This window comes from Populus euphratica, unplaced genomic scaffold (assembly GCF_000495115.2).
Source record: "Populus euphratica unplaced genomic scaffold, PopEup_1.0 scaffold4.1, whole genome shotgun sequence".
NCBI lineage: Eukaryota > Viridiplantae > Streptophyta > Magnoliopsida > Malpighiales > Salicaceae > Populus > Populus euphratica.
Window position 1 is genome coordinate 737,788 of NW_011499859.1, and position 24,709 is coordinate 762,496.

Below are 24,709 nucleotides of genomic sequence, written 5' to 3' on the forward strand. Positions count from 1 at the left end.
AAAATCATTAACTTTATTATCGAAAGATCCTTAAATTTCATAAAAAAAAATTGTTTTACAGATATCAAGTCTTTTATTATCAACCATTAATTTTGTAAACTCTAGAGAAGAAAATATGAAAATAAATGTATGATCATCTTTTACACTGTCACTCAATATTTTTCTTTTACCATCAACCATTAATTTTGTAAACTCTAGAGAAGAAAATATGAAAATAAATGTATGATCATCTTTTACACTGTCACTCAATATTTTCATTCTTAAATATAATGAATTTTTATAACATCATCAATTCGAGACACTGTTAAGATGGTGGTTATAATTGAATAATACTATGATTATAATTTAACTATGTATATATATAGTTCAAGGATAAGAAATGATCACAAAAAAATTATTTGATAGAGTATAAGAATTAATTATAACTAAAAGGAATCAACCTTTTGCTATAGATTGCACAATATTGTCCTAAGTTTGGCAAGTTAACTCAATTGATTTATTTTTTTCTTCATTAGTTTTTTCTTTCAAGTTTATCTTTTAATATTGTAACTATAACTAAACGAGTTTAACCTTTCATTATGGATTGTATTATGCAATAACTAAAAGAGTTTAACCTTTCATTATGGATTGCATTATGCAAATCCATATTGAAAGATGAATGCCTTTTAATTATAGGATTTTTTGGTTTTTTTCTTTTTAATTAATTTTTTTTTGTTTAATTTAGTTTGTTAATATTAAATTTTTTTCTATTTAGTTATCACAGTCTCATGACACGGATCTCAAGTTTGACGAATTAACCTCGTTTAGCGGGTTAACCTAGTTGATTCATTTCAATCTCATGACACGGATCTCAAGTTTGATGAATTAACCTTGTTTAGCGGGTTAACCTAGTTGATTCATTTTTTTTCTTAATTAGTGTTTTTCTTCTAATTTTATTTTTTAATATCGATTCAATTGAAAATTAGACTTTATAAAATTTTTTATTTTTTATTAGATTATCGTAATCTCATAAAGAGGTTTTATTGTACTCCTCCTTGCAAAGCACTAGTCTTTAGAATAATGCTTTTCTTTGTTTTTTTTCTTTTCAATTAACTTTTTTTATTTAATTTTATTTTTTAATATTATTATTTTCTATTTAGGTGTCACAATACGACCTTGCAATCAGACTCATATCCAAGACTCTTGGGTCTAGTGTTCCAGTTAAACCCAAGACTCTTGGATTTAGTGTTGCAACTAAACTCATTTAAACTGGGGTAATGTAAGTTTAATATTATTATTAATATTATAAATATTATTATTTTTATTATAATGAATATTGCTAATATAATAATTAATAAATTTGAAAAAATATATTGTTAGTTATAGGTTTTTTTTGTTTTTTCTTTTTAATTAATCTTTTTTGTTTAATTTAGTTTGTTAATATTATTTTTTTCTATTTAGTTATCACACTCTTATAAGATGGATCCCAGGTTTGGCGAGTTAACCTACTTTGGTAAGTTAAACTAGTTAATTAAGATTTTTTTTTAAGTAATTTTTTTTCTTTCAATTTTATCTTTTAATATCAATTTGATTAAGAATTTAAATTTATGATTTGTTTTTTTTATTTTTCATTAGATTATTGTAATCTCATAAGGGGATTTTACTGTACCCCTCCTCGCAAAGCACTATTCATTGGAATAGTGCTTTGCTTTGTTGGTTTTTTTCTTTTTTTGGTTCTTTTCAATTATTTTTTATTTAATTTCATCTTGTAATATTATTATTTTTTATTTAGTCATTATGTTTTTATAACATAACCTTGCAGTCAGACTAACATCCAAAACTCTTGGGTCTGGTGTTGTAGTCAAACCCACTTAAATTTAGATCATTAAAGTTAATTTAATATTATTATTAATGTTATAAAAATTACTATTGGATCAAGCATTGCAACTAAACTTAAATTTTTTGAATATAATTTTATAAAAAAAACCTAAAACATTTAAATTTTAATTTTTTATATTTTTTATATAAAAAATAACTCGCTGTATAGTGCGTACCATGTAACTCCTATTACTGTTACTAACTTGCCTAACGCAAAAGAAATGAAGAGGGTAGACGAATTAGTAATTGAGATATAAAGCCCAAATAGTGCATGGGCTCTTCCTGGTAGGTACCCAAATACAAAGAGAACTACTGATGGGAATGGGAACTAAAGCCGAAGCGTAGGATACAAGCCCAACAAGATTGTTACTAATGGATCGTGAAAGAGAAAGATTGTGCTTAATATCATTTCCAGTAATATATTTGAGAGAATTATTTGTTTTTTATTCTTTTTTTATATATATATAAAAAAAGGATCAATTTCTCTTCTTGTGGCATGCTGACATGATCAACAAGACTATATAATAAATTTCCCATTCTTTTCGTTAAGACAACCATACCATAATAAATTCTCAATTCAAGAAGCACCCCTGCCACGACATGGACCCATGTCCCCTTACCTTCAAGATCTACTGAATGTATGTTTTCTTTCAGAAATGGAAGCTGATGCAATGTTTGGTCAGCAGCATTACAAGTTTTCTCTGAGTTTAAATTTTTTTTTACTTTGATAAGAGTTATTCGACGTGAAACACAACATATACCATCGATCTGGTTGTTTAGTACTAACTGGAATTGCTTGTCTACTTTCAAGTTGGTAGCTTGGCAGGTGAATTGATACTCATCAAGGGTTGCATAACCATCTGGCTTTATTAATTACTAGCACATTTGCGGAATAAGTATTTTTTTTATTTTACTTTTTATTTAATTTATAAGAAAAAAACATTGAATAAAATTATGAAAGAAAAATATATTATTATCAGAAAATTGTTTTTCGGCTTCATGATTTTTTTTTCTAACAACAGAACAGTTTCTTTATTAGCAGTATAGTTTATTAGATAAAAAGCAACAACAATTATTAAAAGAAATTTGGAAAAACTATTATGATTTGAACTAAAAAGGAAAAAACATAATTTTTAATTAAACAAAAACTATATTTCTTATTCATGCATTTCTTTTTTATTTTGATGAAAATATGTTTGTTTGCAAGAAGTATCGTTTTTTAATTAAACAAATTATATCGACTAATTAATAAAAGAGAGAGAGAGAGAGAGAGAGAATGTAACTGTGAAGGATATATATATATATATATATATATTGGTGGGTACGTAAATGATAACTGTACTTTCAAGGAACCATTTCTTTGTAAGTGTCCCTGCGACAAGCACTGCCGTAGCATCAATGTCTTCTCTTTGCTGATGGGCTACAGTGGACGTAACTGGATCAGATCAGTTTAATTTCTTGCAACTAACGGGCCACAAGGGACGTTGTCCTGGCAGCCATACATATCTGTTCATTAGCTAGGCAGTTTTTTTTTTTTTTTATTTCACTTTTTTTTTTAGATTTTTTTAAATTACTTTTTATATATTAATTTCATATGTAAGTAAAGGGTTAATGAGAAAACTCAGATTTTTTTTCACTGCTTTTTATTTTTTTTTTAATTTCATCATTTAACATTAAACTAATAATTCTTTAATTTTATGATTTTTTTTTTAATTTCTTTATTTGTAGAATGAACAGAATTTGTTTGATGATGTATTATAAAAGCTAGATTAAACACCAGCATGTAAAATAAAAAGTGTAACTAATTTAACTTTAACATTCGGCATTTTACTAAAAACTTGTGTCTTGTTTTATTTTAGCATGAATTTTTCTTTATCCCAACTACAACTATTAAAACATTCACAGGACATGTCAAAAGGTAAGCTGGTTGATCAAAGAGATTTGCTGACTCGTTTAATTCAAATATTTGACAATCTATTCTCTCAAAATTAAGCAAGTGCACCTTAAAATTGTTGAGAAGAGAACTTAATTTTAAATGACACTTTAGCTAATCCAAGAACAAACTCCGACCATTGAAAAAAAAAAAGATACGGCAAAAGGTAAGCCGAGTGACGGGAGGTTTTGTTTACTCCTTTAGTTCAAACTTCGAAACCAACACTACAAAAATTTATTCTCTTGAATGAAAAACAAAAGCCCAAGAATTTCCTAGTCTGATGCCATGATACTTGGGGACCCGAGCAGGACGAGTTTGAGAGTGACAGACTGTTTTGAGGTGTGAACAACGAATCTTGAAGAACCAGATGACATGTCCTTGGCATTAAGGGTTCAAACGCTATATTTCAAAACGAAGCCTACATGTTTCATATTAAGCATTCACGTGTCCAAAATTCCAAATAATTGATTAATGACGATAAAAACCACAACTAATCAGTGGCCACGTTAATATGAGGAAAGAAACACTCCCAACTTTTCAAAAGAAAAGGATCGTGTTGAAGGGGACCCGTTCTTTTGACCCCTACAAGGCTACAACTGTGTTGTCAACCATTGGTTCTTGAAGGACCGCGGGACAGCTTTAGACTAGTCTTTATCTTACGGCCAAAGCTGCCATTTTCACAAGGAAATGGCTTCTGTATCAATGTGACAGCCTAAGACTGTAATCCTATGATGTTTTTCCACCGAAAAAGGACCTTCCTCGGCCCTGTAAATTAAGAGATTATGATAAATCATCAAAAGGATGATCTTAGGGCTCTTGATCATGAAGCAGTTGAGAAGGGTATTCAAAATCACATATACGATAGATCATTTAGGACATATCACCATGTGGGCTTGATTGACAGGGGTTGCAAAAAAAATTCACAAACAATAGTACAAATAGATCAACAAGATGCTTTTCTTCAAAGAGTACAAGTAATCTCTCCCTATCAATCCAGGCCCACCATATGGATGCGTATATAGACACAAGTTGCCTGGCTATTTATTAAATCACATTCCCTTCGCAAACAAAAACTCATCAAAGCAATGTTAACAAAGAGATAAAACACCCCCAGCAACGGCAATAGTAAAATTATCAGGCAACAGATCGAGGCATGCATTCTTTATCAAGTGTTCAAAAGAACGTAAACAAGAGAAGGTTCAGCAATGAACAAATAAAGTTCCTGGAAACTATTTTTCGAGTCAGAATCAAGACCAGAGTCGGAGATAAAACAACAGCTGGCTAATGAAATTGGACTTGAGCCTTGTCAGGTTGCAATATGGTTCCAGAACAGGATAGCTAGACTGAAGACTAAGCAGATTGAGAAAGAGTATAGTTCACTGAAAGAAAATTATGAAGCTCTAGCTTCTAGATTTGAGTCCTTGAAAAGAGAAAACCAGTCATTGCTCATCCAGGTACCTTTTTTTTTTTTTTGTGGACTATAAGCAGTTTTTTAAGTGTAAAGGTACCCTTCTCACTGAACTAAACTGTCTGGCATGCATGCTGAATCTAAAAAGAGCTTCAATTTTCAACAGTTTAGAAACTGAAAAACCAATGCGTAAAGCAACATGGGAACAGCAATTTTAGACACAAATCTGAAAGCAGCCATGATGGCAGATTTGAGGATAAGGGTACTGACTCAGAATCAAAAAGGAAACCCAGCTTTCAACAGGAAGGTAATGACCGTAAAGAAGACAAGACTTCAAGTGACAATAACAGTAGAAATATTGAGCGCACGAGGGGAAAAAAATAGACATTTTGAACCAGACCGAAGATGCAGTCGACTCAATGACATCATCTGACTGGCAAAGTTTTCAGTCTAATTGCTTTCTTGACGAGTCAGGATGCAGTTCACAGTGGTGGGAACTCTTGTCATGATCGTTGGAACGCTACTTCAAATGAAAAAAGTATGAATAAACACAAACATGTTTAGCATCTACATCATGGAGCAAAAGTCCACTTGCATCCAATACTTCTGTCTCTTCAAGCAATCTTGATAAATTATATAATTCCAAGTAGAAGTTTAATCAAGCATCAAATATAGCCACTTTCAATGTGTCATAAAGTTGAGGATATTTATCCTTCCCAGGTACTAATGGGAAAAGTGTCAATAGCACTATATCACAACAATCTCCAAATCAAAGCATGCATACAGAGAGTGAATAACATTTAACATTATACCATTAGAATAGATCATAAGTTGTCACATTCACAGATTTAAGCAAAAGGTGATGCTACATGGAACAAGCATACAACGTAATCCGGCATAGACTGACTCCTAATGCTACATGGTGAAGTCAAGTTGGTGTAAATCAAAGAATCTGATTCACAGTGGTGGGGCAATAGATCATAAGTTGTCACGTTCACAGATTTAAGGAAAAGGTGATGCTACATGGAATAAGTATACAACGTAATCTGGCATTTATAGACTCCTAATGCTACATGGTAAAGTCAAGTTGGTATAAAACAGAGAACCTGATTCACAGTGGTATGGCCCCTTAATGCTCTGGTTTTACCTTCACATCTCCGTTGGGTAATGAGCTTTGTGATTGAGCAAGCCGTTTTGCTTCCTGAAAGATGTAAAGAGTCTTAAGATTATAAATTTTTCTAGGGGAAAAAACAAAGAAAGAAAAAGAAAAGCTTCCATGTTATTGTTATCTTTTGAAGCACAACTTGCTTCAACAAAGCAACTGGGTTGTCAATCAAAGATCCCAACTTACAGATGTTTAAATTTACAGGCTAAAAATGTGTTATTTTAAGATTTTAATTCCAATCTAGACTACAAAGAATAAGTATGTTTGTTCTTGATTCTTGTTCTTGAACAATGCTGCTCGCCTGCTCCATTCATAGGTCAATTAGCGCATACAATCATCCACACGTTTTAAGGGTATATTATGACAAATGATATCTGCTACAGAAAACCTAAAATGCTATTACATAAGCCTAGGGTAGTTGACACCATTTTACATGAAACTGCTTCCATGCAATAAATTTGGGCGCCTATACAATTTTGACAGGTGTTATGTAAATAATTCTCATTTCTAAAACTGGAGTCAACAAAACTGCCAAAGCTACACCAGGATGTAGCGACCATATTGAATATGATAAGGTTAATGTGTTTGAGACCACGAGGAGGCATAAATTTCAGTTGCTGGTAGGTTAATAAACACTAGCTGCTTCAATAATTTCACTGTTCATCATAACAAAAAAACATTAAGGATTGCTGTTCCCCACCATAATAAATCTCATGCTTAAGGATTTGCATCGCTGAGCTGCATTCATTGCCAGCATCCTAACCTTAAAAATGATTTAATAGAGATCTTTGCATGACAAATTTTGTTTCATATTACAAACAGAAAGATAGGAAAATTGAGCTGAGAAATCCATCCAACATGTCATAAATATAACTTACAGCAGCAGACATTGCACGTATCTCCCTGTATGATTCAACTTCATCTGGAAAAGTCTGTTCAAGTTCCTCCAGTAGATGCTTGCGTAAACTCTATAAAATCAATGGTCATACAATGAATTTTATCAAACGCACACAAAGCAAATTGCATGCATGAATATCTAATGGAATAAATACTGCACAATACATCAAGAGAAAACAGCATTTCATAGTGGGAATCAAAGAAGTACCTTGAAGGCATCAGTTTTGCCTTTGGTAACTTGATTTTTTGCGATGCAGCTGTTCATAACACCCCTTGTGAATTCATCTGGATTCTTCCCATCATCAATCAAACTAAGCACAAAGCAATAAACTTGCTATCAGTTTGCCAATGCCAACAAGCTGGAATTGGTTCACCTCAAATAACAAATCACAAAGATACACTCACTTCAAGACCTCCATAGGAACCTGAATGTTGCACCTTTCAGACAATTTAGCCATATTGTCCAGCTCGGTAACAAGACCATTGCTGCAAAATCACACCATTATATCATAACACAATGCATCGAGTAACAAACCAAAGCAAAGGATTGAGAGAAAAGTACAGTCTCTGTAGAAGAGGAAGCTGTGAAGCAGTGTTGAACGAAGAGACTGTTAGGTAAAGCTGATGGAGTTGACCAAGAGTCTTCTGTATGGAATCAATAACTTGGTTCAAATTCTGCTTCGGATCATCCACTGCTGCTTCTGTATCATTCAATGGAGTGGCCAACATTCCATTACCTCCACTCCCCAACACTGTATTCTGCGACGAATCCATTTTGTACAATGCGCCTGTCCAAAGAATAACAATAAATAGGCCATTGAACATACAGTAAAGAAATTGACAAAATTAAGCAAACAAATGATAACCGCGGCATATACAGAATATAGGGTCCCCTCAAATTTTGTCAAGCTTCGGAATTCATCCAACAACCTTAAATTAAAGTTCCGAGCTTTACAAATGAAACAAATCAATGAAAACATGCATATATATTCAGAACATTAAACAAACAATAACGATTTCCAAATGCATCCAAAATCTTAAAACTGAAAACCCACAAAAAAAACTGATAACCTAGCTCCATAATCCCATTACTATATTACAGTTAGCAAGAACCAGATCATAAAATTTAAAAAATAAAAATAAAAAACAGTATAATGAAAATTAATGAGTTCTACGCGAACCCTGATTGTAAAAGCAAGCAAATGACCAAAAACTTAACTTTAAAAAAATGAAACTGGGATTGCTTTACCTGTTGAAATTGGTAAGGGATCTCTGTTGCTTTTGGGTTTTCAGCAGGGAGAGCGATCTCCGTCGAGGAGGAAACAAAAGCTAGTTCTTCGACTCACATGCCGTTTACATTTTATCTACAATGAACAACACGTCGCTCATATGACTGGGTTTTGGGAAAACCTCTTATAAGTCCCTACCCTTTGAGGTAAATCTTGATTAGCTCTACATCCTAATTTTCATCTCAATTAGGTCCCTAATGTATGCATGAATTTTAAATCAGATACTTCATTCGCTTTTAGTCAACAAATGAGTGATCGCATGAACGTTTCCATAAAACAACCAGTGGACTTCATTATAAACATTGAAGGAGTAACAAAATCTCGATGATATAATTTTATTTTTAAAAAATGACTTAATAACTAAACTTAATTTATGGGGCTTCACCAAACTTAATTTCTGGGTTTAAAATAATTATTTAATATTGCATTGGATTCTTAATAACTAAATAATCAGTAATTCAAATTTCATCATATATATTCTCTCTAACTAGATAAATAAAGTTCAAGCACATAATTCAGATATCTTCTTATAAAAATAGGTGTAAAGTTCATAGGAAAAATAATATTACAAGCAATACATTAAATATTCCACAATTCAACCTTTATAAGATGTATAGACATAATTATTATTTAATTGAAGAACTTTTCAAATCAATCGCATTAGATTTCTTTATACATATCAAACAAAACAAGACACCTAAGACTATCAACAAGGACTCATCTAATAACCAATAAACTTTTTAGTTGAGATTTTTTTTTAATAGACCACTAGTACGCATGGAAATAATATAAAATATACTTTGCAATGCATAAACATTGAAAAATAAAAAATTGTGAAGCTTTAAGCTGGAGATACCGATATTTTTAACCCCATAAGCTGCAACTTTTCATCGAACAAGGTTGATGCTGTCTCGTGAATCCAATCAATCAAGTTTTTTTTTTTTATGGGTTTGATCTAATCTTGTTTTTAACATTAATCTAAACTGCTTTATCAATATATATATATATATATATATATATATATCAAACCGATTATATAATCTGGTTAAGAGCAAGTTTAGTACTGGAATAATTTTTATTTTTAAAAATATTTTTTAAAAAATATATTAAAATATTTTTTTTATTTTTTAAAATTTATATATGATACCAATATACCAAAATAATTTTAAAACAAAAAAATATTTAATTTCAAATAAAAAATATTTAAATTCTTTTAAAAAAAAATTGAAATATAAAAAACAAACCGGGACTAACAACACGAAGCCCGACACCAAGAAAAGAAATTTAAGAAAATGTGTGCTTCATAGTTCACTGGACCCTCTTAAATTTTATTTATGTTTCATTGTAATACTTATGTTGAAAAAAATAGATATTATTGATATGTTAATATGTAAATTGAAAGGAAAAGAGAGAGAGAGAGAGAGAGAGTTAAAATATCCAATGCTTTTGTTTTTATAGTTTTCAAAGCCTTGTCCAAACTTGCCATTTAGCTTGACACTATTTTAGCTTGACGTTCCTGAAAATTATAGAAATCTTAAAAATAGTTGTATTAAAATTAAAAAGAATACTAAATGATTGAGTGGATGGAGGATTTAGTAAAGTGGTTTGTTGAAATGATTTTTTTATGGTTTGATAAAAGAATGGGAAATCGTAAAAGTGCTTTTTTGATTAAAAAAATAAAATTGAGAAGCACTTACAACTGCATTATAAAGAGCGTGTCCAGCCTATGGTATATTTGATGTGTTATGAGACCACTTACTTCAAATCCGCCGGTGGAGAAAGCCCGAGGAGCTTCCCTTCCTCGGCTTCGCGGGATCCACACAGCACGTTGCTGGAAGTTTGAGGGCTATGCTACCTGCCTAACCTTCCGCTCCGAGTGACCGTAAATATTTTGGTAATTAACTGATTGCTGTTGTGTTGCCTTGGGATATTATTTGGTAATAAATTTTATTTTTTAAAAAAATAATTTAAAAAAATATTATTTTTATTATTTTGTTATGTTGATCTTAAAAATAATTTTAAAAAAATAAAAAAATTATTTTAATATATTTTAATATGAAAAACATTTGAACAACAATCACTATCACATTCTTAAACCGTCATTATTCGATAAATAATTTATTATTATGATATTTGAATTAAAATTGTCATTAAGGACCTAAATTAAATCTTTTTCTTAAGGAACCAAATAAATTGCTTAAAAAATAAATTCTTTCTTTGAAAAACAAACAATTATAAAGAAAAAAACATAAACAAAAAAAATATAAATATAAACATTATATCATTTCTTTTAGTGAATAGAAATTCTAAAGAAGGTAATAAAATATATTAGGGTAAACGGTGTATTTTTATAATTTTAATATTGTTTCTATTTTTTAATAAAATAAGTAGTTTATTATTTATTAAAAAAACATTATTTTTTGTTGCTAGATAATAATATAAATTATATCTTGAGATTTCATATAAAAATTTAAATTATTGAGTTGAGATAATTTTTAGATATGATATCGGAACCTTGATGATCAAATGATCACAAGTTTGAATATCATAATGCTTATTTATTTGATAAAAATTAACCACAAGTTAATATGAATCTGCACAAGGTTTAAACATAAAAAAATTTAATTAAAAAAATATATTAAAAAATAATATAAATTATATCTGATAACTCATCTAAAAATTTAAGTTATTAAGTTAAAATGTTTTTTTGACACTTATATTTTTAAAATGGAAGTTAACATGCATTTAACCTATTTAAAAAAAAATCACTTTTAAATTCTAGACAATTGGTTTTTTAAAACTCCATACCAATGCTATTATAATAAATAAAGGTGATTTTTATTATTATTATGATTCAAAATTTATCGAATGCTTAATTCAATTAAAAATAAGCAATTCACGTGTCATAAAGTTTCATTGTGAAGGAGGCAAACTGATGATGCTTTGGTCTGTAGCATACTATGAAGCTGATCCACCTCTCAAAATTTCCTGATGTTTCATTAGGCTTTTTGTAATGGATAATAATAATAATAATAATTCACGTGCTAATATATAATGTGTGCAGAAAAATACTCGAAGATACTCTTTTGGTTACTTGGGTTTCAAGGCTTTATCCAGTCATAATCAAAAAGCCAAGTGAGTGCAGCGGCCTTCAGTGCATTTCTGAACATTCATCGAGAAAAACAATTTTTTTTTTTTTCATCGAAAAGATCAGTTGTGTTTTCTCTACTATATTCTGGATGCCAACACACAGATATGCTTGGGAATAGTAGATTTTCAAGTTTTTTTTTTTCTTTTCCTTGAAGCTTTCGAGATTTATGTTGATTTTATGCTTATCAAATCGTATAATATTAGCTAATTAAATTATATGCGCTGCGGTGTGGTTGAATTAAAAATTATTTTTAAATGAAAAAATGAAAGTGTTAGTATTGAAGTCGTTTCCTGGCTTGAAGAAAACTTTTCATTATTTTTATCATAGCAGTTAATTGTTGTTATTAAAATCAAATGATTTTTATTTTTATACAAAATTCATATAAATACTGCTTATTCATATAAAATATTTTTTTTAGAATAAATCAAATTAATTTCTTTAAAATATCATACAACTAAAAGAAAATATAAAAAAATCAAATATTATCTAAAAAACAAAGTTGATTCAATTTATTAAAAGAGAGAGATATGGCATAATTTAATATTTAAATAGAAATAAATTAATAAAAAAAAGAGACCAAACTTTGATGAGTCGGCGTGCATGGATGGGAAGCTCAGCCCCACCCCTGCACTCAACGACCAGATGACATGCTCTTGTATTTTTTAAGGTAGGTGATAGGTGACATGTCGTTAACTGGTTAACTGGTTTTTAGATGAATCTATATTTTTTAACTTACAAATCTAATTTGCAACTTATTTTTTTACTTAAAAACACTTTTAAAATGCAATATAAACCTTGAAAAATCACTTAACAACTCCACAATATTTCAAAATTATTCAAAAAAATAAAAATCAAACAAATCAAATATAACTCGATTTGTTTAACTTATCATGTTCAGAGAAAAAAATTATGAGAACCTCTTAATACAAAAATCTCTTTTTTTATGGATGAAATGTGGTCTTATAATAACTTTTTTTCTCATTATTTTCTAATGAGTTTTTTATCTTAAAATTAAAAATAAATAAAATAAATTTTAGTAGTTTTACTTTTCATGTAAATAGTGAAACTGACACCAGGATATTTAATATTTTTTTTTAAGATAATTGACTTATTATATTCTGGATATAGCATAAAGGTTTCAGAAAAATCTAATTAAGAATAGGTTTTGTAATAAAAAGATTTTCATCCTTTTTTCACTTTCAGTTCAAACATTGAAACTAATACTTAGAAAATTTATTAACTCGAACACATCAAACCAGTATTAAAATCACATCTTTGAAATCGACTGTGAAAAGTTTTTAACAACAAATTGACGTAAGAAAAGTAATGACCACCCACTTGAAAAAAATAAAAGAAACCATCCCACCATACCACCAAACAAATGACTACTGCAACATGATTGCCTTTGTCAGGGGTCCCCTAAATAGCCCGTGGTTTTATACATGTACAGTTCACTTTCTGCCCTCGAATGGAGCTTGAAGACGTCAATATTATATATCGCCGCCTGATAACCTTTATCCCGGATTGAAATCTATGGACGTTTGCAGTTATACATAGATTTGTTTCAAGTGCAATCGAAGTCTATGTAAGAAATTTCAATGTTTTATTCAAGTTTGACTGCAACTTCTGATTACAATCCAGTATATGAAGTTGGATAATTCTCTATATATGCAGTAAGAAAAAGAAGCAAAAAGATGAATTCTGGAGCACAGTTGTATTATGAAGAACCGGTGCTTTCTTCCTACAGCCGCCACTGGGAACCTTTTTTTTTTTTTTGATTTTATGCCTTTTGTACTGATTCAAAAATAAAGTGCCAAGAAACATGTTAATGACACTGCTAAATGATCATGGCTAGGGTTCATGCTTAAAGTGAAATACTCGTAATCTGATTCCAACAAGAATCTTCGATTTAGAAACCCAGTGCCCATTAATTGACCGGTGTGGATAAGCTAAGATTTGATAATTATTTTCTTTTTAGCAAGCTATCAGATATCTAGATTACGTCTCAAACGCCAAACTTCGATGCTACGCTAGGTCTACAAGATCATAGCATGGGCCCTGATTAATTAGAGAGAGAAAGCATCAAGGTGCGATGCTTTAGCCAGCTAGTGAGGTTAAAATTAGTGCTTGTGATCTGGACTCTAAGAAAAGAATTGGATTGGCTGATCAAATCTCAAGGCAATTAAAATACAAGATCAAGTTGTCTCATTAAATCAATATGATAATAATCATTCTCATGAATTTGGTTAGTGGCATTTTCACTGGTCCAGCGCAATATAATTGTGATCTGCTATCTTTCTTGATCGCAACTAATTAGTATGATGTAGACATGGCCAGCTTAGCCAGTTGTATGTCAACAGGCATTCATAAACAAGATTATTAATTAGATGAAGGTGGATATGGTGCCCAGGAGAGACTTACTTTGAGCTTTCAAGTTGAACATAATTTAAATGCTGAAGCCACCTTATCTTCCATTGGCCTCGTTTTCTTCCTTGTCATTTCATTATTATTACATACCTTTCATAGTACTTTTCCACCAATGAATTTCTCTAACAATGCATCAATGTCTCTCAACGAGCTGGACACCATACGCGTGGCAGGAACCACATTTTTACTTGTAGAAGACAGCAGCACAAGTCAGAATCGCTATTCTTCAGCCAGAACACTAACGGGGCAGTAATCCTTCTGCTGTGAAGAAGATAGGTTGCAGGTTCTGTCTCTCAGAACTCAAATTCTTAATCACTAAAAAAAAATATAATTAATTCAGCCAAAATTAAGATAAGACTACAGGAGACCAAGCGCATATATCAAAGGAATGTGTGTGTGTGTGTGTGTGTGTGTGTGTCGAAATAGAGTTCATGAATCATGGGTCAAATTGGATGATAATGTCATTGAAGATGTACTTTATTTGTACATTTCATAAGTAATTTAAAATAATAAATTTTTTTATTTTTATTTTTATTTTTAATTTTTAAAATTATTTTAATATATTGATGTCAAAAATAAAATTTAAAAATATTATTTCTAAATATTTCTAAAAAAACAAATACGCAGTGTATGCAAAATATTGAAGCAAAAGCTTTCGTGACGGGGATAACGAAATCTAAGTATAAAGAGCAAGAAAAAGCATTTCTCAGCATTCAAAGATTCACATTTTGAACAAGTTGAGTTAATATAGACCTTCCAAAACCACCTTTAATATATATATATATATATATATATATATATATATATATATTATACTATACTTGGATTTAAAAAGGAATCCGATCCGATCATCTCGTGTGGTTTAATTAATTTGCTAAAGTGGAAAAGACCAATTAAATCCACTAATTAAAGGAGAAAACTGACTAAATCATCAAGCTAAGAACTCATAAAATGCAACCAAAACGCTATCTTGAGTTATCCTTCATGAACCACTCCCATTCTCTTAGCATAAAATTTGCCATTCTGGATCATATTATAATATGCATATGTTAGAAGTTGTTTTGTGAAAAAAAATGATTTTGCTGAATAATAAAAATATAACCAAGAAAATAACATACACATAAGTTAAATATAAGATAAAAAACAATACATGTAGAACACTCGCGGAATTCAAATTAAAACAAGAAACTAAAACAGTTGTTGTCAAAGATGATGACATTATCTTTTTAAAAATAAATTACCCGTCAATTAATACAGACAGTCTCAATACAAGTAACTTGTCATAATTCCAACAATAATACCTCAAAAGAATTATTTTTTTTTAACAAGGCCTGAAAACTTTTTTAAAAAAAAAAACTTCTTCAAATTCTCTCTATAATAACAAAACCTAAATCTACAGATGTAGAAGACAAAGGCAAAAAGAGGAAAACTTTTTCGATGTATCAAAACAGAAGCCCTCATCCCTATTTATACAAAAGGTTAGGGTGCATAATTAATCCAAATTTATAGAACTAAATCATAACGTTTTAAAAATGAAAACAAAAAATATATCGTAACTAAACATAATAAAAACTAATCAGAAAAGGCATTAAACCTGACAAATTCAATAAATCTAAACATATAAATAACTATGAGTCAGCAAAAAAATCTTTTTAGACCAAAAATGTATTTTATAACCAACACAAATACAAGTCTGAGCACGCGCAAGTGTTTTTAATACAAAGCTCACATTTCCTGGCCCTCTCCTCCACGGGTTCAAATTTCTCTTTTCAAGGCACCACCGCATAAACCACTAGAAAACCTTATAATCTTCTAATATGGGATTTGGCTTTTAGGTTTAAAATTTTGGCTAGTAGATTAATTTGATATTCACCTACAATAAGTTCTGACATATTAATATTCTACTTTATAATTTATATTAGAGAATATTTTTCAACAAAATCCTAATCTTAATCTTAATGTCAGAAATTCGTTTAATACCAATAACATTATCCACCAAATATTTCTGTTTATAATTTGCAGTTATAATTACCGATGACATACTTTTCATCTGTAATGACGTCTGTATATGTGGATTGGTATGTACCGATGGAATTACAAACAGAATATTCAAAATTAAGAAAAAAAATGATTCACTAACATGAAAGTTTTTACAGATAATTTTATCGACATAGCAGCTCCGTATAATGGCGTGACCGATTCATCGTCCTAATTGCCAATGAAATCATCGATGAATTCAAACCGGAATCTTTATATAGTAGCATAACCGATTCACCAACAAAATGGTCGATGGAACTACCGATATAAGTAGTCCATTGATGATTTTATCAGTAAAAGTTAATATATGACCACTCTGTCGACCCTTTTCTCCTATATTTTTTTTTCTTCTTCCCCATCCTAACTCTCCAACTATCCTCCCAAAAAAAAATCTCCCCTTTCCAGCATAAGACATATTTCTTTAAGTTTTATAGTCACGGTATTCATGTTCTAATTTACATACAGGCTTTATCAATTTTTGTAAGTAATTTCATCTTTTAAAATTTTAACATTTAAATGTCAATTTTATTGTTTTTTCAGTATATGTATTTTGTTAGTATATGTACATGTTTTATTATTATTTTTCAAACAAACTTGTAGTATATGAATGTATAATTTTGTACTTGTTATGGTTTGTTTTAGATTTTGTAAAATTATATTTGTTTGTAAATTCTTGAAACTTTATTGAATTACCGAATTACATGTGTTGTTTTGAAATAATTAATAGCTTGTTTAACGGGTCCGTTTTAATTTTTATCATTGGTATTGCGGAGTTGTAATTTCTATAAATTTATATGTATTAATTTGTATGGTCGTTGATAATTGATAATAAATTTTAATATCTATGAGAAGTTATAATTAGTTTATTGGATAATCTCGAGGTAAACCAATATTTTTACAAATTTATTTACCTAACATAGTCTAAGCAGTATCTTGAGCACGTGACGTTTGAATGGTTCACACAACGCTCACAATCTAGTGTTGACAACTAGAACTAGTCAATTCATGGCTTGGTACCAACGCACACCGGCAGCTCCGTTCCATTTGCTACACATGCGAAATGGATAGTAAGATTAATTTAAATGAAATATATCATTAAATAATTTGTTATTACTTAATTTTTTTCATTATAAGCTACGTCTCTTGGACGTGAGCCAAGCCCAATGGAGTTGTTTATTGAGACATATGTGCGGAGTCAAGACCACCAAAAGAGGATGCAACAGTTCGTTGACAACCGAACTTAACACTTTCTGGTATGTTTGTTCAATCATTTTATTTTTCAAGTTATTATTTTTATTGAATTGAATATGATTATTTTTATTTTATTTTTAGGAGACTTATAATAGTAGAATGAGGGAGAGATATGGGGATGATCCTTTAACCAATCCAGATTTTGACCCGGATCTGTGGATGGGGTAGGATCGTACGGTGGCTCCGATAAAAATTAGGTATGCGAACTCTTCAACACTACAGTTGAGAATTTGCGGACAACCTGTAGTGTCTCGACCGTTGGGAGCTTATAATCAGTATCGAGCACCCAATTTAAGGAGTTCATGGCCTTGCAGCAATATACGGCTCAGCTCGCCAAAAAAAATACAAGCACCTATCGTCAACTTATGAATAACACTGAACACACAACTCATCTCATCGAGAAATACGAGCAACTCTCGGTAAATTATGAACAATTTTGTCAAATAGTCATGAACATGGCATTACAAAGTGGTGATACGTGTGCGCCCTCCTTTTTGGTCATATAACAACTAGCCTCCTCCTCCTCCTCCAACTCCGTCATTATGTTAAGTTAATAATATTTTAAAACACATTCAATTTGTAATGAATATTATTTAACTTTATTTTTTTTGTTTTTGATGTTTAATAAAAATTTCATTTTGCATAGTTGGGTTTTTTTACTATTAATTTATATTATTTATTCTAAATATTTTTTTAAAAAATATTTAAAAATAACCATCGAAGGATTTACAAACAGACTATATCCGGCGGCGTTTGACAGAAAAGGAAATGCCAATCATACAAATGAATTTAAAAATGAAGTGTTTCTGTCGGCATTTCACAGTAGTTTGGTGTCCACAATCACCGACAAATTCATAGACGGATAAATTCTATCGGTATTTCACATAGCGGTGAAAATGTCACACTCACCAATAAATTTATATAGGGATATAGTCCGTCAATATTTAATTGATAGTTGAAAAATATTTACTGAATATGTCACTATCGCTGACGGAATAAATTCGTTAGTATATTTCAAGTGAGATTTTTTTTGGCGTGTAATTTCTGCCTGTAAAATCATTGGTATTTTTTTTTACTGGCCGACTTAGTGATGGAATTAGGTATTACTAACGAAAAAAAATCAAGAAAATAGTAATTTCATCAATAAAAAATTACTGAAAAACTTTGAATTGCAGACCAATAAAATATTTCCATCATCAAAGCAATAACCTCTCTCTATGTAGCGGTGAAAATGTCACACTCACCGATAAATTTACATGGGATATAGTCCGTCAGTATTTAATTGATAGCTAAAAAATATTTACTAAATATGCCACTATCATTGACGGAATAAATTCGTTAGTATATTTCAAGTGAGATTTTTTTTGGCGTGCAATTTCCACCTGTAAAATCATTGATATTTTTTTTTTACTGGCCGACTTGGTGATGAAATTAGGTATTACCAATGAAAAAAAATCAACAAATATTTTCTGTTGGTAATTTCATCACTAAAAAAATTACTGAAAAACTTTGAATTGCAGACCAATAAAATATTTCCATCATCAAAGCAATAACCTCTCTCTGTGTATGTTCATGGAGAAGGAATCTAGCTAGAACTATGTTGCTCGATGCACAAACCAATTAAAGAAAGAATTAAAGCAATATTGATCAGCTCTTATGTCACCACTTTATGTATATAAGTATATGTGTGAAAGTGCATTGTATCGATCGAATAAGATTTGCTTTTCATGTTCATAACTGCACCTTCACTTTATCATTTTTTATTTGTTGCAGCTTAGAAACCACTAGTGTGGCGATTGATATTATTTAATTTCTTACTCTGGCACTTGCAATTAGTGACGACTTTGAAAGATGATCGCGCTGACTTATTAAATGAGATCGTTAAAATTAAATAATTTAAAATTATTTATTAAATTATATTTAACAATTTAAAATTTTGAATTAAGATAATTTTTTAATAAATTATTAATGGCAAATCGATTAGTAAATCGAATCTGTCACTTCATTTCATCCAATCAAATTAATAAAATTAAATTCAAAGCAGCCATGGTCTATATAAATCTTAAGTTTAATAGCATTTCACTTAAGCAAATAATGTATATTAGATAATTATATAAAATCATTCAAATCCTCACGTGTAAGTTTTGAATTGAAATTGTTATTTCAACAGAGAACCACATCTAAAAAATGCCTCTTAACTATATAGGGGTTTCAGTTTTTCGTGTTTTCCAAACAAATTATTATACACGAACAGCCTGTTCTTGTTGCCGGGGGAGAGCATAATGTTGTGAAAAACTGTGCAATATATATATAGTAGTACAAAATTAGCAGAGTACAGACACAAATTTATCGTTGTGTGTATCGTGGTCCTGGTTATAGATACCAACACGTATTTCCTTAGTAACTATTTGAGCGTATGTACAGCCTGAAAACCATTAGCTGTGCTCTAGGAATCATTCTTCCTAGGAATCAAAAGGAAGTTGACAATTAACTAAAAATATCTTTGGTGTAACTAGATATGGGAGATCCACATTTGGGCAAAAAAGAGAAAAGAAATGAGAGGTATATATTAGCACGAATCTTTGATTGGGGATGACACTTGTTGCAGCTTTACGCAAGGAATATATGAACATTAAGAAATATAATTTGGAATAAAAGAATAAAACAAAGTGAGAGCTAGATTTGGTTTGTGTGTATGAATTTATTCTGATGATGTCATTTTAGATTCGAATTTAAAAGAAAATTAAAAGAAAAGAATTATTGTAAATTAATTGGCTCAAATGTGAGCAATTCATCTAAAATGCAATTGAAAAATTCTTGATAGGTGAAAGTTAAAAGAATAAAATAAATAAATAAAAACCCTTCATTGTTTATCTTTTACTTCATTTTATAATATTATCACAAAAGCTAAAAGATAATGGCCTTTTTCACAGCATAATCACTGTAGATACTGTTGATTGGCAGTCCAGTAATCTTTATCAACTCTTTTTTTTTTTCTTGTTTTTTCTTATCTTCATGTATATGTGGCATCTTGCTCCTCTACCGAAATATCAGCCTCATAATTTCCTTTTAGAAAGAGCACATCAGCCATGTTATTCTTGTAACCTTTTCAGTTTCTGTTCTTAAGTCATAAGATGCTACCTGACTGCCTTTTTTCTCCACACAACAGTGTTGGGAAATTAAGTCTAATCGAACCTCCAATCTGAGGAGGATTCAGCAGGATTCAGCAGAAGGGCATATTTCACCATTGAGACTAGAAGAGACAACACCAGCAGTCATCTGAGGAGGATTCAGCAGAAGGGCATATTTCACAATTGAGACTAGAAGAGACAACACCAGCAGTGAAGTGCCAATGGGCATTGCCACCATCCAACACACAAATGGATTGTATTTTGTTGTTGTTTTCTGGAACCTTTTCATGCTTGAGTAGGGCCTAGTTCGTGAAAAAATATGTGATATGTAGTCCTACTCAGAACAATTTTGTATTTACATTCAAATCTCGCCATTTGCACCTGATAGACCTTTTCACTTTTTTCTACAATGTGATTGCACGTTTAGTGATAACATCCTTCTTGATGTTGCGCAGGGCCAACAAATTATACAAGGCCACTATCATATTTTCTTTTGAGAAAATCATTTTCTATTAATTTTTTTTTTAATAAGATCACTTTAGTCGTGACCATTGTTTTACCCTGCGTTTAAGTTTGCTTTACATTGCGAGAAATAAGCATGGTTGTCCTACATTACTTTGTTTGCTCTTGTAAAACATATATTGGTCATAAAATCTGTTGTGTAAGAACATGTTTAGTCGGTTGCCTACACTCTCGCACTATGTTGGAGTTTTTCTTACATATTATATGTTAATTATTGTTTGATTCATTTCGACTTCAAGTCCACATGCTATCATCACTCCTACCAGTTTCTTTTCGTTGTTGCAACAACCATAGTTGAGTTGGGACTTCTTTTTGTGCATGTTGTCAACATGCTCTACATGCGGATGTCAGTCTATGTTGTGCAAACCCAACCACATTCAGTGCTCCTGCTTTTCTTTCACTATTTTTTAATCCAACAAATCACACGCTCATCGCATCAATGTGTTTGGTGTTGATTTTATAAATATATTGTTGCTTTTATTTAGCTTAAAGATACAGTAATCATTGACCTCTCGACCATCTTTCATGTTGATTTTCCTCTGCTCTATTCTCCGATCATGCTTGGATCTTCTTTTTATCTTAATCATTCATGGTTCACTGCCAAACAGTTGCTTTTTAACCCTCCATATCCATGTGTTTTTGTTTGCTTTGTTTCCTCCTCCAGTTATTTTCCTTATGAATCCTTAATTTGGAATTTGATTGCAGGAACAGTCAGCAAGTGGCCACAACTCTGCAAATTGATATATATATATATATATATAGATCTTCGTGGAGGTTTTATTATACCTTTTTTGCTCTTCTCCATAATCCTTTATTAAGGCCTCTTCTGCAGATTCAGATGAAGGATGCGCACAACAATAGCTTCATTGTTTGTTTCCTTTCTTTAATTTTCCAAACAAGACTTGCGAGTCACGCTAAGAAAATCTATGCTTCTTGAACTATAATCGTCCTCAAAAAATGTATGGTTTATGCATTTACTGCTGGTTTTGGCCTTCTTCTTGCCATGTTTGTTAAAATCCTCTTCTTCCCATAAAAATTCATTTTTAACTGACCTCATTGCTTTCATTCCAAACCATTGTCGATGAACTTTAATTCAGTTGCCTTTCGATTTCAACCATCCAAAGTTAATGAACGATTCAGTGCCTCGCTATATAGCGCAAGCGCAAATCTAGTTATAAACAAAGAGACATAGGCATTTTATTATAATATGTGCACGGTTTACCAAGACATAAAACACCATGCAATGCATTGTTCCCTTACAAAGCAATTTTTTAAAGTTCAATTTTCTTCCTGAAATTTTTCAAAAATTTAATTTGGTACCTAAAGTTTTTAATTTTGCATTCTTGGTCCCTGTAGTTCAAGTGCATATGTTTCAATTTTTTTATTCTCTTCCTGATTTTCTGATCATCTTCTAATAGATGACATCATATCTGCCTAAATAGACAACGTATTATCCACTGATTTAAAAAAAAACCAATGCACGCATAAGCTTTTTCATTTTAAGCTTGGCATATAAGCCTGTCCTTGTCAACCAACCAAATGTGCCTTAGTTGTTCTTTAAAGCCTAAGCGTGTATGAGCTTCATTCTCTTAGCCTTTAAATTTTTAATTTAAAAAAAATAAAATTGTCTTTTGATAAATAATTAAAATAATATTTTTTTAAAAATGATTCAATTATATCAGTTTCTTTAAATAAGGTTATTTTTTTATGGTAATATTTTCAATTACTTTATGAATAATTTATATATGAATCTAATATGTAAGGTTACAAAAAATTATACATAAATATGTAATGAGAATATATATTCTTTATTATGAGTTCTTATATAATTTTCACAAATTAATTTTTCTTTTATTTTTAAATACAAGCTCACATAACTTATCAAGACATGATTTTTTACTTTTTGTTATTGAAACTTGTTTTTCACATGATAAGTTTTTATTTAAATCCTTTAAATAAAAAAAAATATTTTTTTCTCTAAAGTTTAAATTCTAAATAAAATATTTTTTTCTCTAAAGTTTAAATTCTTTAAACTCTTTTGAATATTTATTTTAATTACGAAAAACATTAAACAAAAATAACTTTGAAAATGATTTTCTTGCCTTCCTTATTTTTTATATTCCATAGTTTATTACACCTATGCTATTTATAATTAGTAAGACTCTATATAGCCTATATTTATAAAATATTTGCATGTACATTTAGTTTTGCTTCTTATTATAATTTTTTTATTTAGCATTCACAATTTTTTTTATGATTTATTAGTTGATATATTTTTGATTTATTAATATATATTATCTTTTTATTTTTAATTAAAATATTCGATGACACCAAAAACTGTCTCACTAACATAAATACTTTCTTCTATTTCATTAAAATTTAACTTAAAATATCAGTGATAGCATCGCTTGGATATCTTAACAACTTATTTGATATTGTGATAATGATTATTTTTAAAATATTTTTTATTTAAAAATATATTAAAATAATATTAGTTTTTAATTTTAAAATTTATTTTTAATATTAACATGTCAAAATAATTTGAAAAAAATAAATTTTTTATTTTAAAATTATTAATATTAACATGTTAAAATAATTTGAAAATATAAAAATTTTAAAATAAAAAATTTATTTTTAAAAATATTTTTAAAACATGAAAAAAATGCTAATACAACCTAAACTAATCTCTGAAAAATCAACCACGGTTTTGACCTCCTGGGACCAACAATAGGATCCAACTGCAATGACTATGACCAGACTTGGACTATCCTGTGGCCTCTCTTATTTTGCCCAATATTTCAACATGTCAAAAACAATTATATCCCTCCACTTAACAGCAAATGATTAAGACAAATCGAAAATAATTTATTTTAAGCAAAAGAAATATAAGGATACTTTCACCATTCAAGCCGCTATCATGGCTAGACGCGTGGTGTATTTCACAGAAGCCTGGGTGAGGCGGGACGCAGAATTATCGTCGGCGAGCTGCAAACACCGCATGCAGGGGTGGTAATGCATTCTCGACACTAGCAGACATCTGCAGCCCTAATATGGGGTAAGATATATATTCCTTGCAGGTAGAAATACATATTCATTTTGGACTTTGGCCTGTAGCTACCGTTGAATAGGATAATTAATTTTCATCTCTCTCCAAATAAAAAAAAGAGTAATGCAATCGGATTCACAACAATTATTAATTATTTTCAAAGAATATATATATATATATATATAAGAACAATATAAGTATTTTAAAAAAAATACCAGTAGGGCACCGTCAGCAAAAACATTTATTCTTCTAACAAAATATATGATATGAATGATGGGGTAAATGCCTCTACCTCTCATACGTGTGTTACACGCATATTAGATGAGAGTGGGGCTGAATCCACATATATACTATCTATACTGTACTATGTTTTGATTTTATTTTTTCAGCAGCAGTTTATATGACTGGCGGCGGTCATTGAATGCTTTCGTTAACTTGCATTGAATTCTCGGTTATAATAATATCATAATAATTCACTATTTTTAACCGTTATCAGAGGTACTAGTTGGTATTTAAAATATATATATAAAAAGTTTATTATATTCCCTCCCCCCTACCCCCATCCTTCGATCTTTCTCTATATAAGCAGCCCTCC

The 24,709-nt window shown here is 30.1% G+C and overlaps 1 protein-coding gene across 5 annotated transcripts; it reads right to left on the minus strand.

Annotated features, from left to right (window-relative positions):
• Positions 1-4,132: 4,132 nt before the first annotated feature.
• LOC105124200 (mediator of RNA polymerase II transcription subunit 10b) lies at positions 4,133-8,689 on the minus strand. 5 transcript variants are annotated; one of them, XM_011024109.1, is made up of 7 exons: positions 8,510-8,655; positions 7,823-8,048; positions 7,666-7,746; positions 7,469-7,571; positions 7,242-7,331; positions 6,305-6,399; positions 4,133-4,555 (listed from the first exon to the last, which is right to left on the minus strand). In XM_011024109.1, the coding sequence occupies exons 2-6, from the start codon at positions 8,032-8,034 to the stop codon at positions 6,328-6,330; spliced, it is 558 nt and encodes a 185-aa protein (XP_011022411.1). In that variant the 5' UTR covers positions 8,035-8,048; positions 8,510-8,655; the 3' UTR covers positions 4,133-4,555; positions 6,305-6,327. The 5 variants fall into 5 exon arrangements, with proteins under 5 accessions (XP_011022411.1, XP_011022412.1, XP_011022413.1 ...); XM_011024110.1 differs by lacking the exon at positions 4,133-4,555 and adding an exon at positions 4,922-5,718; XM_011024111.1 differs by lacking the exon at positions 4,133-4,555 and adding an exon at positions 8,671-8,689 and having other exon boundaries at positions 5,984-6,399; positions 8,510-8,568.
• Positions 8,690-24,709: the final 16,020 nt, after the last annotated feature.

Coding starts and splice junctions, on each gene's coding strand:
- LOC105124200 (XM_011024109.1), bottom strand. CDS start 8,034: ATGGATTCGTCGCAGAATACAGTGTTGGGGAGTGGAGGTAATGGAATG. Junction 7,747..7,822: donor CTTCCTCTTCTACAGAGACT/GTACTTTTCTCT, acceptor GTGATTTTGCAG/CAATGGTCTTGTTACCGAGC. Junction 6,400..7,241: donor TACGTGCAATGTCTGCTGCT/GTAAGTTATATT, acceptor TACATCTTTCAG/GAAGCAAAACGGCTTGCTCA.